The 15634-nt window shown below is 50.3% G+C and overlaps 1 protein-coding gene across 3 annotated transcripts in view; it reads left to right on the top strand.

Annotated features, from left to right (window-relative positions):
• STS (steroid sulfatase) overlaps positions 1–15634 on the top strand; it is a 152160-nt gene that overhangs the window by 59468 nt on the left and 77058 nt on the right. For all 3 annotated transcript variants that reach the window (XM_047715077.1, XM_047715078.1, XM_047715079.1), the window contains one exon: positions 14542–14685. In XM_047715077.1, the coding sequence (XP_047571033.1) occupies positions 14542–14685 (144 nt within the window). The remainder of the gene's footprint in view (positions 1–14541; positions 14686–15634) is intronic.

The following is a 15634-nucleotide window of genomic DNA, read 5'->3' as shown; positions in this document are numbered from 1 at the left end:
CCATCGATCATACTTGTTAGACTTACTAGGGTCCATCTGAGACCATCCTTTCTTCCCAGACACACACTGTCCCCCCCTGTGTTGGATGCGTGTTCTCCTGGCACGTTCACACTGATCGTTGGTGTCCATCACTAGGAGAGCAGACCCGAGCTGGCCATCGTCACACACCTTCCCATTGGCCATGCCTGTTGTATAAGCCAGCAGTATCCTGCAAGCCCCCTTCTGCCAGTCTGCAGAGCCATAGGGACCACAGCATGGGGCGTCCAGATCCCTGGGTAGCAGGACTCTTTGGTCTGCCGTGGACGCCAGCACAAGTGAAGAGTGCCACGACCTCCCAGGAGCCAAGACCTGCCTTGGTCCCAGCCAGCCCAGGACAGTGCCAAACTTCAGTCCCTAGTACGGTCAGCATGCTGTGTGACTACACTGGGCGTCCTGTGTCTGCATTTGGATAGGCACCACGTGAGAAAACAAGGAAGTGGCATTATTTGCTCATGAAGTAGAATTGGGTTCTGTTGTCAAGTATAATGGTGTTGCTGTTCGAGCTTGGATACTCTCAGTTTTCTGTGGTTGCAGCTCTCTATCCGCAAGTGATAATGAGCTTTCAGTGTGAGAAAACTCAGCCTGTGAAGATGTGGGCCAAGGGCATGTCTGACTTTGAAGAAGTTTGGACTCAAGAAGCTTCAGTTTGGACACCGCTGGTGGGACTGACTGCAGACAGCGTAGATCCTTGAGGGACATGCGGCCTCAGTTGAAGATGCGGTATCTTGAGTCTTACTGAAGACAACGCTTAACCAGAGACACTTACCATCATTAAGTGTCCGGGACTATGTAGGGTTTCATGGTATTGCTTGTCTGAGAGCAGAGATCTCTACCCTAATTGCAGGCCTGCAGGACAGGTTCCGTGCACGCCCGTCTCCCTGTCCCCCTCTGACTGTCTGTTTCATCTTTTTATTCCAAAGATCGGATCTTCTTCTATAGTTATATCAAAACTGATTTTCAGCTGAAGGCAATTTTGAATGGCTTCCACTTAATCTTATGAAAGGCTTGACAAAGTCTACAGACGTTTCTGCAGAAGTTACCACCAGTGGAAGAGAGTAGACACTCTTGGATTGTTTTAAAAATCCTTTAACATACTTATCATTATTACGGATGTTTTAGATGTGGTGTCTGATCATTTTATATATATATTTTTTAAGATTTTATTTATTTATTTGGGAGAGAGAGGGAGAGAGAGAGGGCACACACACTTGAGCAGGAGCAGAAGGAGAGGGAGAAGCAGACGTGGGACTAGATCCCAAGACCCTGGGATCATGACCTGAGCTGAAGGCAGTGCTTAACCGAAAAAGCCACTCTGGCATCGCAGTGTCTGATCATTTAATGTTTGTGCATCTTGTGTATGTGTACCTAACATAGATCTGTGTACTTATATATACTTGTATACATGTCTGTGTGCAATAGAGGTTTTTTCCTAATGGCAGACATTGAGTCTAAGTGACTAAGTGGATACATAAGTTCAGTATTCGCCCCCAGACAACATCACGGGCCTTTGTCCATCTGGCCCCTTGTGTGAGCGGCTCTGTTGGTCCCATGCGGTTTGGTAAGCTCAAATTAGGTCCAGCTCCCGGTGGCTTCCAATGTTCTATGGGGAGATCCACGCTTTCCCCTCAACAGAGCTTGGGGTCTGACTCCAGGGAGGCTTGGAGGACTCTGCTGTGGGCTACAGTCTGGTGGCTGCATGGGTTCCCCTCTTGTCCCCGTTCCCTCCACCAGCGCTGGAAGCAGACAGGGTCTCCTGTGTAGGAAGTTCCATCCCTTCCTAGTTTAGTGCCTGTGCCTCTCAGTGCATGTCCCGCTTTCAGATCGGATTTTAAAACACTGGGTTTTAATGAAGAATGTGGGACGCTGTAGCTGGTGTGCAAGGCCATCGGGCAGTTCCTCACCAAGGTAAACAGACCCTCCGTACCACGTGGCCATCCCACTCCTGGGACTGTACCCCCAAAGAACTGAAAACAGATGTTCAACAAACCTGCACATGAATGTTCATGGCAGCTCTGGTCCAAAAGACACCTGTCAACCAGAGCACTGCGGACGTCCATCCGCAGACGGATGGCCGAGCAACATGGCGGCCCATTGTCGCGGAATAGTCCCCAGCCACGGGAAGGAACTCAGGACTCATACCTGCTACCGTGTGGACGGACCTTGAAAACGTTGTACGCAAGGAAGGAAGCCAGACACACGTGGCCACATGGTACGTGAGTCCGTTTCTGTGCACTGTCCAGAAGAGGCACGTCCTTGGAGAAAGCAGATTAGCGATTGCCAAGTGTGAGCAGGAGGGGGAGGTGGGGAATGGGAGTGTGCTGGATGCGGGCTGTGCTCTGGGGCTGCTGAGATGTTCTGAAAGCAGGTGCAGGTGGTGCTTAGACCACACTGCCAACGTTCTCACAACGACTGCGTTGGACACTTTACGGTGGTTTAAATGGTGGCATGGATGTCATGTGAATCGCACCATCTGCCCCGTATGCACATAGTTACATGGGAAAAGAAAAACCTTCTGCATTCTGCTTGGAGATCCTGAAGGCAATATCCATATGTTTATAGTCACTACAAAAACTGGGAGTGATGGTGAGAGAGCGTGTGTGTTGGGGTGGGGATGCCCCCCACTCCATCGTTCCTGCAAAGATGGCAAGGCTGATGATCGTTTTTCGGAGATGCGTCTCATGGACGAGTTGAATAGGTTGCTGAAGGGTAGGGTTCCCAAGGGCAGCTGGCTGACCATGCCCTTAGTGGGAATGGCCTGGTTGTTCTGAGCCGTCTTTGTGTTGTTCCCTAATCTCGTTGTGACAGCGGTGATGCCTGGCCCCACTCTCTAGCAGCTAGGATCATGTTCATCTATCTCTTCTCAAGTCATTGCCCAACGGATTGTTCCTCACCCCGATAAAGACAGCTTTATAGGGGCTCAGTGGGTTGAGCCTCTGCCTTCAGCTCAGGTCATGATCTCGGAGTCCTGGGATCGAGCCCCACATCAGGCTCTCTGCTCAGCGGGGAGCCTGCTTCCTCCTCTCTGCCTGCCTCTCTGCCTGCTTGTGATCTCTCTCTCTCTCTGTCTCTCTGCTGATCCCACCCCATCCCCAAAGCCCGGCTCCTCATGATAACATCCCTTTGGAAGCAGGTTGGCCTCTAATTCCAGCACACGTGTCTTGGTTACAGGGCTCTCACACCCCTGACAACCACTGTTTGCAGAGCGTTTACTCTTCTGAGCATAGGACATACAGGGCTAATGGCCCTATTCTGCGCTGGTCATTTCCATTTGCAAAGGATCTCGTCTGGAATGCGCGACTGCATCTCGACTCGCACGTTGTCCTTTAACGTGGAGAAAAATGTAATTCGCCGTTAAGATAACCCCTTATCTTATTTATTTCATTTTATTTATTTTTAGTGTTCCAGAATTCATTGTTTATGCACCACACCTAGTGCTCCATGCAATACATGCCCTCCACAATACCCACCACCTGGTTCCCCCAACCTCCCACCCCCCGCCCCTTCAAAACCCTCAGATTGTTTTTCAGAGTCCATAGTCTCTCATGGTTCACCTCCCCTTCCAATTTTCCTCACCTCCCTCCTCCTCTCCATCTCCCCTTGTCCTCCATGCTACTTGTTATGCTCCACAAATAAGTGAAACCATATGATAATTGACTCTCTCTGCTTGACTTATCTCACTCAGCATCATCTCTTCCAGTCCCGTCCATGTTGCTACAAAAGTTGGGTATTCATCCTTTCTGATGGAGGCATCACACTCCATCGTGTATATGGACCACATCCTCCTTATCCATTCGTCTGTTGAAGGGCATCTTGGTTCTTTGCACAGTTTGGCAACCGTGGCCATTGCTGCTATAAACATTGGCTATAAACATTGCTATAAACAGATGGCTCTTCTTTTCACTCCATCTGTATCGTTGGGGTAAATCCCCAGTAGTGCAATGGCAGGGTCATAGGGAAGCTCTATTTTTAATTTCTTGAGGAATCTCCACACTGTTCTCCAAAGTGGCTGCACCAACTTGCATTCCCACCAACAGTGTAAGAGGGTTCCCCTTTCTCCACATCCCCTCCAACACATGTTGTTTCCTGTCTTGCTAATTTTGGCCACTCTGACTGGCATAAGGTGGTATCTCAGTGTGGTTTTGATTTGAATCTCCCTGATGGCTGGTGATGATGAACATTTTTTCATGTGTCTGATAGCCATTTGTATGTCTTCATGGGAGAAATGTCTGTTCATGTCTTCTGCCCGTTTTTTAACCTGATTATCTGTTTTTGGGTGTTGAGTTTGAGGAGTGCTTTATCTTAAAGGCAATCCACTCCTTACAAAATATACTTTCCACAAAATGACACCGTATCAAAGCTCCATGGAATTAAGTATTTTGTTGGGACTGTGATATTGTAAGTAGATATGTGCTTATGATAATAACGAGTTATTATTTACACAGTGGGGGAACTGATAATCCTCTTTTGTCTTAAAAGCAGGCCGTTAGATGTGAACATCTAGCTACAAGACACTCAGCCATCTTGAATGAAAGTAATGAATCAGGAGCCATGAAAATTTGTCCTGTACCCTTTGGGATAACGTTGAAGTATTAACTTTTACAAGACACTGATATTCATAGACATTTCAGTGTCCTACTAGAAGGTGATACACAACTGTATTTGGGTTGTACATAAATGTCTTACAGGGACATGGATAACAACATACATGTTGTTAGCATGTGCATGACAAAGTTATTTCACAATATGTACCTCTTCACAAACCATAGTCCTGCAAAGAGCTGTAAAGAATTCTATAACTGGGGTCAGGGGTCCAGAAGTGCAGTCAATGCTGGTTAGCTGTTTTCTATACTTTGTCTTTTAGAATTACATAATTGCAGTCAACAGACGAATGGCTATGGGGACTCTTGGGTGGCTCAGTCAGTTCAGTGTCTGCCTTCAGTTCAGGTCATGATCTCAAGGTCCTGGGATCAAGCCCCGCATTGGTCTCCCTGCTTCTCCGTCTCCCTCTGCTGCCCCCCCTCCTGTGCACACTTGCTCTCTGTCAAGTAAATAAATAAAATCTTTTAAAAAAAATGAGTGGATGAAGAAAATGTGGTCCATCAACACAGGAATATTATTCAGCCTTAAAAAGGAAGGAGGTACTGACCTCTGCTACCCCATGGATGAATGTTGGGACGTGAAGTCAGACACAGAAGGACACATCCTGTATGATCGCACTCCCATGAGATACTTGGAGTAGTGAGATGCATGGAGACTGAGAGGGGCAGGATGGGTCCCAGGGGCTGGGAGAGGGGACATGGGGAGTCAGTGCTTCGTGGGGACAGAGATTCAGTGTTGCAATGTGACAAGCATTCTGGAGATGGACAGCAGTGATGGGTGGCCAACAGCTGTGAACAGACTTAGGACTACTGAGCTGTACAGTGAGAAATGGTTAAGTGGGTGAGTTTTATTTCGATCTTTACCACAATTAAAACTGACTTAAAAATTGTGTAATCGGTCATAAAATCCTCACATAACGCAGCCCTGTATAAAGTCAAATAGAATGCTTCTCCGGCCACAGCGTGACCCTTGACCATGTGGCTGGGCCCCTCTTGTCACAGTTCTCTGTGAACGGATTTGGAGTCCCAAGAGTACTGGACTAGCAGGCATTCATTCCATCAGTCCCTTGCCACACATCCTTGAGCTGGTGATACCAACAGTCAGGTTGACTCTCCACGGCTGTACCATGGGAGTCATCCCAGAGCCTGCCATGCCAGTTGCTGGACGTGGAGGGTGGTGTCAAGTTGCTGGACATGGAGGGTGGTCTCCACTTGCTGGACGTGGAGGGTGGACTCTGGTTGCTGGACGTGAGGGGTGGTCTCTGTAACAAGGTGCCTGGCAGCTAATGATCTGATACAGACAGAAAGGTGGGTGTTGTCACTGTGGCTTTGCCCACTGGTACCTGTCTATGCCCCCATGTCTCCTTCTGATGCCTCTTGCTCTTGGTGTTGCTTTCCCCACTGGCGTGGACGTGGTACTTCCCAGTTGCTCTGAACTCTAGGGGACAGAGGGGCTCCCTTTCAGTGGGCTTGCCCGGTTGGGTCTGGAGTAGATGACAGGACTATTAACCTCGTTTCCTGAGGAACTCCCCACCTCCCAGACCGGGCTGGAGGGGTCTGATCTCATGACCGGCTCAGTCTCATCGGTGTCATAGAGCACCTGCCTCTTAGCATTTCTCCGTGTCAGCCGGAACACTCAGCCTTACCGAGGAGCCAAATACAGTTGAGGCAGCTGGAGGTTGACCTGGACAATGAAGGGAAATGCTTTTCTGAAGCTCAAACATCACGGGGTGTCATAGGCTCCTCAGACTCTGGTTTTTACAATTTTCATGGAATGTTTTGCTTTGTGCGGATGCTTTCAGAGGTCTACCCCTGTCCTCTCAAATTGGAAGACAATATGGAGTCAGTTCCAGGCACACTTAGGGAAAAACCATCAGGTTTTGGGAACATAAATATTACAGTCGCTTAGACATGGTTGGAGCGCCGGTGTTGTCCAGCCGTAGACACAGGTGTCCAAAGATCTAGCTCCTCGGTTGCATGTTGGACGGTGAGGAACGTCACCAGTAATTTGGGAAGTGTCGTGGCTGGGCTCCCTGTATGCATCCCTCTTCTTGGTGTTCTGGAGCGTCAGCCATAGCAGCAAAGGAGGCAGAGAAGTCAGTGGGAGCCATGCGAGTTTCTCCGTTTCTGAACTCAGTGTTTCCCCGAGCTGTCTGAAGATTTCAGTTGTAAACAAAGAGGTTAGGACCTAATTTTTCAAATAGCTTTCATAATTAATGCTATGACACTAATATAATGAGCTTCGTTGTAGCATGTGTAGTTGAGTGTGTGGACATGTGCAAAGACCCGAGCTCCGTCTCCTGTGGCAGAGTCCGTAAAAACAGCGATTTGTTGAATAAGTAAAACGTGAATATTTATTTTAGAAGACTTGCAGGCAACTTCTTGTTTTTTATTAAAAGACACTTGGCACACAATGTTGCATTAGAAAAATCACAAACAATTTAAAGAGCTATTTAAATCTATAGAAACACCTACCTGTTTTAACACATATTCAGATAGGTTTTTGCTGTCCTGATGTCAGATGGTTTTTATGGTTTGAAAACAGGACATCTGTTTAGATAACCCTTTCTTAACCAATTTCATTAGTCAAGAAATTTATTACATATAGTTTAAATGGAATAAAACTGCCTTTGTTCTAAAAAAAATATGGCTTGTAATGTAGGGTTTTCTCTATTTTCAATCTGCCTTTTTCCCCATTGAGCAAAGAGATCAGGAACATTTTTGTTGCCATGGTGAGGTTTCTGTTATGTAAGCGTCGTGTTAATTTTTCTTTAATGAACAAACTTTTGTCTCTCTCTCTCCCTCATAATAGCTCTGGTTTAGGAATACCTACTTCCTCCCGAAAGTGTTTTCATGCTTTTTTGCCAAATTAGGATAGTTCAGAAAAATAATTTAATTTTCGAAGGAGGGAAATTATGCTGTTTTTCAGAAGTTAATGTGCCATGCTTATGTTTTGGAGTAGAGCGTTTTCATTTATATTTTAAGTACTTTTATCAACTAACTGAGTTTTAATAGTTTGGAACATCTTTATAAATACCCATGCTTGTGGGGAAAAAATAAGTTCTGGTTCCTTCACACAGTAGTAGTTTCTATGCAGAGAGATTCTGAATGGCTATTAACCGACTGACATTTTCTAGCATTTTTCACTGGGGTGGGTGATCTTTGTCACCCGAAGACTAGCTGTATCTACCACAGACACATTTTGGAGGTACAGTTAATGACAGAATGCCACATCGAGGTAACCAAACCCAGCCATTCTGTGATTCACAAATTAATACTCTGTAGATACTAATAGTTATTAAAGGGCTTTGATCCTATGGAGTTTAATTCTAATTTAAGAAACAGAAAAGGTCTACACCTGAACTAAGCCTCTCAGGAAAATGCACAGAAAACTGGAATGGATTTTTCCAGTAATGGATCCTTATTGTGATAACGTCTCAGCGTGAAGCAGATGTCATCTTCAGCCCCAGATATTTTCTGTCTTCATTGTTCTCGCAAAGCTAACGGCCACCATGTGTTTCCGGAGAGCAAGGCTGACGTCTCATTGACCGCTCTCTCTCCCTCTGACACCTCCTATCTGGATAATTACCTGCGTGTATGAATTGCATCTCAGATCAGTCCCCTTGTTCTCTCCCACCTGCCCCCAGCTGATCTGGGTAGCAGCATCTCTGTGGCATCGTGGCCCGCCGGGCCTACATTCCGTCCCAATTCTGCTATGTCCATCCATCACAGAGGGGCAGAATGATGGGGCGTGCACATCACCCCCAGATTAAATTCCACAGTGTCTGCCCATCGTGTCCTGGGTGGGCTGACAGTGTTGTGGTCCGTTTATGACCCCTGCTCTTCCTTGAGGCTCTCTCCATCTCACAGTGAGAGTCTTGCATGGAGGAAGCAAAGACCAAAGCAATGGCGTGCAGCCGTAGGAACGCTATGCGTTCAGACATTCCCGGCAGCAGCATGAGAACAAGAACGTGGAGGGAAACCCATCACCTGAGTGGTTGTCCGCATAGTGGCTGCTCTGTTTTCCCTCTGTACCTTCAGAATAAAAGCGAAAACACAACAATACAACGTTGATTTGAAAAAAAAAAATGAATTTTGATTTTTATGTCCAGTAAAAGCCGGGTGGGCCAAAGTAAGTTTCGAAAGAGCTGGATTTGGGGTAGAACTTTAAGACTCCCACGGTGCCTGGATTTTGCTTCATTTAATCTCTGTCAACTGTATCCTTCTGGGCTGCCGTAAGTCCATTTTTCATTCCCGGTATTTTCAACTTTCGGTCGTAAAACAGAAATTCATTCTTCACATGGTTGGTGAGCTGAGCCGTGTGTCTTTAAATTACTTACATAAATTCTGACTGCTCATTGCTAATGAAGCCTGTTCTTAAAATAAGTTCAGCCTGGCCTTTGAGCCCCTGCCATGGAAAGTCTTTGCAGGTCCTCATTAATGCAGTGGAATTTCCCATCCAAAGCTCTTGGACTTTGTATTAGTTTCTGCTTCTGTGGAACAGATGAGTGTAAAAGTCAGCAGCTCAAAGCATACTTCAGAGTGTCTGTGGTTCAAAATCCAACACAGTGTAGCTGGTGCATTGGGATCGAGGTGCCGTCCAGGGCAGTGGTCTCATCCGAAGGTTCCGTTCCCAAGTTCACTCAGGTGGTTGTGGGTGGGATTCTGTTCCTTATAGGTGGTCAGCATGGGGACCTCATGTCCTTGCTGCCTGTTGGCTGCAGGCCTCCCTCAGTTCCTCGTCATGGTGGGGGGGGGGTCTCTCCAACACAGAGTCTCACTTCATTGAAATCCAGCCAGAGCAGGAGGCTGCTAGCCAGATGGAGGTCGTGATGTAACCACAATGTCAGGTGCCATCTGTTTTCCACATTCAGAACCAGGTTGTGAGTTTCTGCCACATCCGAGGAGACAGGATTATACAGATGAGGATACCGGAAGGCGGTCACTGGGGCCAGGTAGTCGGCTGCCACAGTTGGCTTGAAACTCTATTGCTATTCTTATTATAGTCTACACAGAGTTATAAAAATAGCACCATGTTGACTACCACTGACAGCCGCTGGCCCGTAGTGATGAGCCCCTTACGCGTTCATAGTACGAAGTGTATACTTTTATCTTCTCCATCATAGGCACAAGGTGTTGTTAGGATTATCCGCATTTCACACAAGAAAGTACCAACAGAGAGGCTGAATCACGGCCCCGGGTTTCTCTGCCACCGGGCATGGGGCCAGGACTGAAATGTCACATCACCTGCCAAAACCACGTTTGTCACTCCAGTGCTTACTGGCATGGGTGCTGTAATCCTGTGGATTCCCTCCTTTGGCCAGCCAGGTGCATGTGGGGTCATTCTATGACACGTGCAACCCTGAAACCATCCTGAGGCCGTCACATACATTATCCAGTTTTTGCCCCGTAAGTGGGTTGAATTGGAACGGATTTGGTTGAACCATCAGTGACTTTCTCGTCCTCCATACAGGGGCTGTTTGTCTCGCACTGGATCATTTTGGAGACTTTTTCTTCTCTTTCTTTCTCTTCTCCTTGTAGGGAGGTGGGGGATGTCCTTCCTCCCTCACCCCCCAGCTTTATTGAGGTCTGAGGGACAAATTAAATTGTGCACATCTGTAATGGAAACATGATGATTTCATATCCATATAGATTGTGAAATGATGACCACAAATCAGTTAATTAACATACTCCTTGACTCACGTATTAGTCACCATTTTGTGGTGTGTGGTGAGAATGTTGATAATCTACTGTCAAAGGGTGTAGCAAGTGTAGAGCCCAGAATCATTAACTGTAGTCACCATGCTGTCCACCGGGTCCACAGGATGTGCTCATCGTATAACAGAACACGTGTCCCCTTGGACCAACTTCCCCATTGTCTCTACCCCTAGCAAGCGTTTCGTTCAGTTCTTTTCCTTCTTCCAGATTGCCCATTTCCTTTCATACTGCGTTTGTCTCTCTGCGTCTGGAATAGTATCTTCCTGGTTCATCACTGTTGTCGCAAATGGGAACATTTCCTTCTTTTCACTACTGAGTAATATTCCATTGTCTATACAGAGACCACGTCTTCTTCATGCGTCTGTTGGCCAATGCGTGGCTCATTCCCGAGCCTTGGCCTCTGTGAACAGTGCAGAGAACACGGGAGTGCGGGGGTCTCCAAGATGGTGGTTGTGTGGAAACCCTTTGTTTCCACCATGGGGGCTGACTCCCTGTGGCAGAGACAGGATCGCAGGGGACGGTGGGTGAGCCCGAGGCACAGGAAGCTTGTGCTTTGTGCCCAAGACCTCGTAGCTGGTGGCCTGAGTGGGACAAGACCCCTGACTTGTAATTCTCCACACTCCGCTTCCCGACAAGCAGGGAGGAAAAGCCGTCAAAGAGAATGGAGGGCAGCGTTAGGGATAACCCTGTGACTTCAGTCAGCCGCGGGTCCTGGCTTTGCTTGTCTTTAGAGGAAGGGAGGGCTGGAGAGCAGAGTTCGATTTTTCAAGTAGGGAGGATGCTTGAGGGGTGGGGGGAGATGCCGGAGTGGGGGGTGGAAGTAGGTGTGGACAGAGAGGAAGTTGTTGTTCCAGGTCACCAATGTATCAGGGGGCCAAGGACCCTGTCTTTTGGGTTCCTAGAGGCAGCTGGAAGATGAGTGTTGGGAGACGGGTCTCCCCCGGTGAGCAGTGAAGCTGGTGCCCTGCACACTCCGCAGAGACCCACAGGAGGCAGGTGAAGCCTGGGAAGGAAGCACGGTCAGCAGGGCCTGACCTTCTCCTTGAAGGCCTTCCCAGGATTGCTGTGCACATGTGCAGGACTCGAAAGCTGCTGTGAGCGGCGGCGGCCTGTCCCGGCCGACGGGCGTCATAGGTGAGCGTTGAAGATATGCCTGTGGGTGCAGAGGAGGAGTTCACAGTGACTCGGGGGGGTGGCCGTTGCCACATCCTCCTGTACACACCAGGCTGCTTGTGTGGGTGAGCAGAGGGGGTGGGGGGCAGGTGCAGGGCGCAGAGATGTTGTGGGTGAGAGTGCGGCCGGCAGAGCTGGCCAGACGTGTGCGTATCAGCGGTCAGCTAAGAACCAGTCCTCATTGATTTACAGGATAAACCAGTCGTAGTCGTGCCGTACAGGTAAATCGATCAGGGGACGAGCACCTGCTCCCGGGACTTGTCCGCGTAGGTCACTGGGTACAGGAGTAGCTGAAGGACGTACAGGGCCTCGCCCACTCGCCAGGCTGTGGTGTCCAAGTCGGGACTTGTATGTCTTTATTCTGGGTATGAAGTGACGTGTGAAAAGACGGAGGTGAAGCCGTGACCCCAGGGCTGTGGCTGTCGCCTTCTCGGGGCGGGAACTCCCCCCGTTGTGTGCTTACGGGGACAGGACGTTAGGGACCTGGTCCTTCAGGTGCCTCCGGTATCGGTTAGGGATTTGCAAGGCGTCCAGTCCATGCAGGGACCCCGGCCGTGCCCACCGTCCATGTACTGTGGGCGTCCCTGATGGATGTCTTCTGTCATCCTCAAGCGGTCCTGTGTGGCGGTTCTCATGGTGACAGACGGATGCTTGTCTTTGAATCCTTCTCTTACCCGTACAACCTTCCAGCCGTCTGAAACGCACTGTTCCATCCTCGTTAATCTCCTGTTTGGGGGACTTGGAGCGAGGCGTGTTAATTCAGCAGAGGAAGAACATCCACACTTTGGCTCACACAGCTTCCCTGGGTCCCCGTTTCCCCAGCCGCTGCCCTCGTGGGGCCCACGGCATGGTTAGGGACCAGAGCATCTTTCCCGCCTTCTGTATACACTAGTGACCAGTGGTGTTTGCACTTTTGCTTAGAGATGGTCCGACCACATTTGGTTGGTTGCCAAGACCACTTGGCATCTGAGGGTATGTTCTGAGAGGAGGGCGTGCGGGCAACACAGCAGTGGGGTGCGACTGGAGACTGTGGTGTTGTGTCCCCACGGGGCAGGGCCCAGAGCTCCTCCACAGCCAGGGAGCCGGGTAAACAGCAACCCCACCAACCCGCTTTCTCAGCTTTGGCTCGAAATGGATGGGGGCACCGGCTTGGGGCTGAGAACCACTGGGACGGTTGGGGACAGAGTGCGCAGGGAGGCCGCGGATGACATGGGAAGCCGACGTTCTCCCACAGAGCAGACAGTCTGATTCCAAGGAGGACAGGCTTCTGGGTCCCGCTGGAAGGTTGAACAAGGACCCTGACCCCCACCCGCTGTCCACGAAGATGGCAGAGCAGGACCGGTCAACAGAAGACAGGAGGGGAGCCCTCCCTGCCCGTGGACCGACAAGCCAGCAGGAAGAGCGAGCTTAGCGTCCTGAGACCCAGAGAACAGAAGCTCCAGGTGGTTCTGAAGGTGGCGTCAGGAACGACAGTGGAGACCAGAGGCCTGTTTGCACGTGTGTGCGGAAGGGACTGTATTTCTCGGTCTCTGTCTGAAGGCTGCCGAGCTGGCAGGGCCCCGGGGTCACGGAGAAAGTGCCTCAGGAGACTCTGAGCTCTGGGCACCAGACTTGGCTGGGGTCCAGGGAAACGAGGGGTCGGGACGAGGGGGGAGCATCCACGTCCGTGTCGCAGAGGGACGGCAGCCGGCTCCTCCCTTCACCGCAGGCCCAGAGGGCAGCCAGCCAGAGACACCCGCCCCCCAGCAGGAGATGCAGGTGCTCTGTGGGGACACAGGCCAGGGCAGGAGGCTGTGGGGTCCTGGCCGTTCATCCTGCCCACACACACGCGGGCCTTTGATGCGCTTCCTGCGTCCTGCCCTGCAGGGGGATTAGACCCGCAGAAAGCCTGGGATCCGAGCAGGGTGTCTAGCCGGGGCGGGGACAGCTCCGTGCTATAGGACGGAGCGCCGAGTGCACACGAAGCACACAGTACGCCGGCTGCATGCTCTCGGGGAGCGGGTTTCCCCCGATACCATAACCAACAACCACCGCTCCGGAGGCCTTAAACCCCACTGATTCACGCATCCCAACGTTCTGGAGGCAGGAAGTCTGCAGGGAGGCTTCTGGGGTTGAAATGAGCACGTCCACCAGGTCCTGCTGGACGCTGGCAAGGGGAATGGGCTTCCTCGTCTTTAACGGCTTCTAGAAGCCCCCGCACTCCTGGGCTCCTGGCTCCCCATCGTGCCACCTTGTCCCTCGCTTTGCTCATCATGGACCTTCCCTTACCTCCTATGGCCGCCAAGCACCCCTCCGCCTCCCATCTGTGGGGACATTAAGGAGTGTGTTGGGCCCAGATGGACTGTCCCAGCTCACATCCCTGTCGCAAGATCTGGACTGCCAACCGCAGAGTCCCCTTCTCCGGGAAGGTCATGTGCTCGCTGTTTGCAGGGCTTAGGGTGTGAGCGTCACCCGGCACGAGTGTGTGTTGTGATGACCATGTGGGTTTCCTACGTTGGGGGCGTTTGCTCTGCCCGATGACCCAGCAGCCCCCGCAGTTGCTGCTCAGCCATTGCAACTTGTGTGCTTTGAGTTTGCAACTATTTAACCCGGTTTCCATAAAAAAAGAAAAAAAAATGACTCATTTTATAAAGGAAATGATTTTGGAACACCTGTGGGTCCACTGCTCAAATAGAGAGCTTTTACCTAAGCATGGAGCTGGCCTTCTGGGAAGACATGACCCATGATTGCGTTTGCATTTTTCCAAAGAGAGCATATGTTTTGGCGTTGGGTAGAAATGAGAGGTCATTGGTTGCCATTCTTGGAGAAATGAGAGGTCGTTGCTATCCTTGAAGAAGGAAGTGCTTGATTTGGAAACAAGGAGATGAAGTTCTTTGCCCCACGACGTGTCAGCATGTCTTTGGGGCACATACCATCTGGGGCAGACGGGTGGGAGGAAGGTCCCAGGAAAGGACCACATGGTGGGCCACACGCGGGCGTCCTTCACTTCCCTCTGTCTGCTTGCCCTTTGCAGAAACATGAGGGTCCCTGTGTCGCTGCTGCTGCTGCTCCTGTGGGAGGCCCACAGCCACGCGGCCTCAAGGCCCAACTTCGTCCTGCTGATGGCCGACGACCTTGGCATCGGAGATCCCGGTTGCTATGGCAACAAGACACTCAGGTGTGCTGGCTGACGGGTTTGCTGCGTGGATAGCTGGCCGTGCTTGCTGGCAGCAGCCGCGAGGGATGTGAGCTCACACACACAGAGCACACAACGCCCACATGGGTCAGAGCCCTTCAAGGCACACATGTAGATACATACTGGTGGTGACGTTCACGGGTGACTTTAAGTAGCTACGCACCGACAGTGGCATTAGGAAGACGGGTGGGACTCGAGCTCTTTGCACAAGGTAAGCCCAGAAAGCTAGAAAGACCTTCACAAGGACTCTTTGTTACTCAGCCATGCTTTGCGGCTTTTCACCTGTGCTCCTTTGGTTCTTCCCGCGGCTTTAGATGTTTTAGGTAAGTCTCTCTGTTGGGTACTCACTTCACTGCAGTGGGAACCCCCATGGCCCCCGTCCCTGCTCGCCAGCTCCAAGTCTTGTTTTTACAATTACCGGCCACCCTGGCCTGGGACAGGTGGCCCAGGGACGCACGCCAGGTTGGAAGACTGCACAACTTCTCAAGCAGCAGGGTTCATTATGGGAACCAGACGGGAACCAGACTCAGAGACAGAGGGGCTTTCTGTGTCTCAGCCCCCTGTGTCACACCACATTCACGTCAGACAACATGGAAGGGCCCCTTGATTTAAAAAGGAAAGTCGCTACTTGTCTCATAGGATAGTGGCATCAACGTTCACATTTTCTCTTGATAATGATGGGGAGACGGTGACCTCAACGGCTTCTGAGCCTCATGTTATCAACAATCAGTACGAACTGAGTGACACAAGGTCAGGGAAGAGGAGATCATTAGCTTTTACTAGAATTTTCTTGTAAGATCTGTGAATCATCATAATAGCAGCATGATGCTGGGGGACGGATGCACCAGAGAGTGCCGCGGACGCTGGGGGCCTCACGCTGCCTCATCTTGTTTTCAACCCGGCGAGGCAGGTCGGAAGACTGTTGCGTTGC

Source organism: Lutra lutra, chromosome X (assembly GCF_902655055.1).
Source record: "Lutra lutra chromosome X, mLutLut1.2, whole genome shotgun sequence".
Lineage (NCBI taxonomy): Eukaryota > Metazoa > Chordata > Mammalia > Carnivora > Mustelidae > Lutra > Lutra lutra.
The sequence above is the reverse complement of the archived record's forward strand: the minus strand, read 5'-3'. Positions and strand labels throughout refer to the sequence as shown.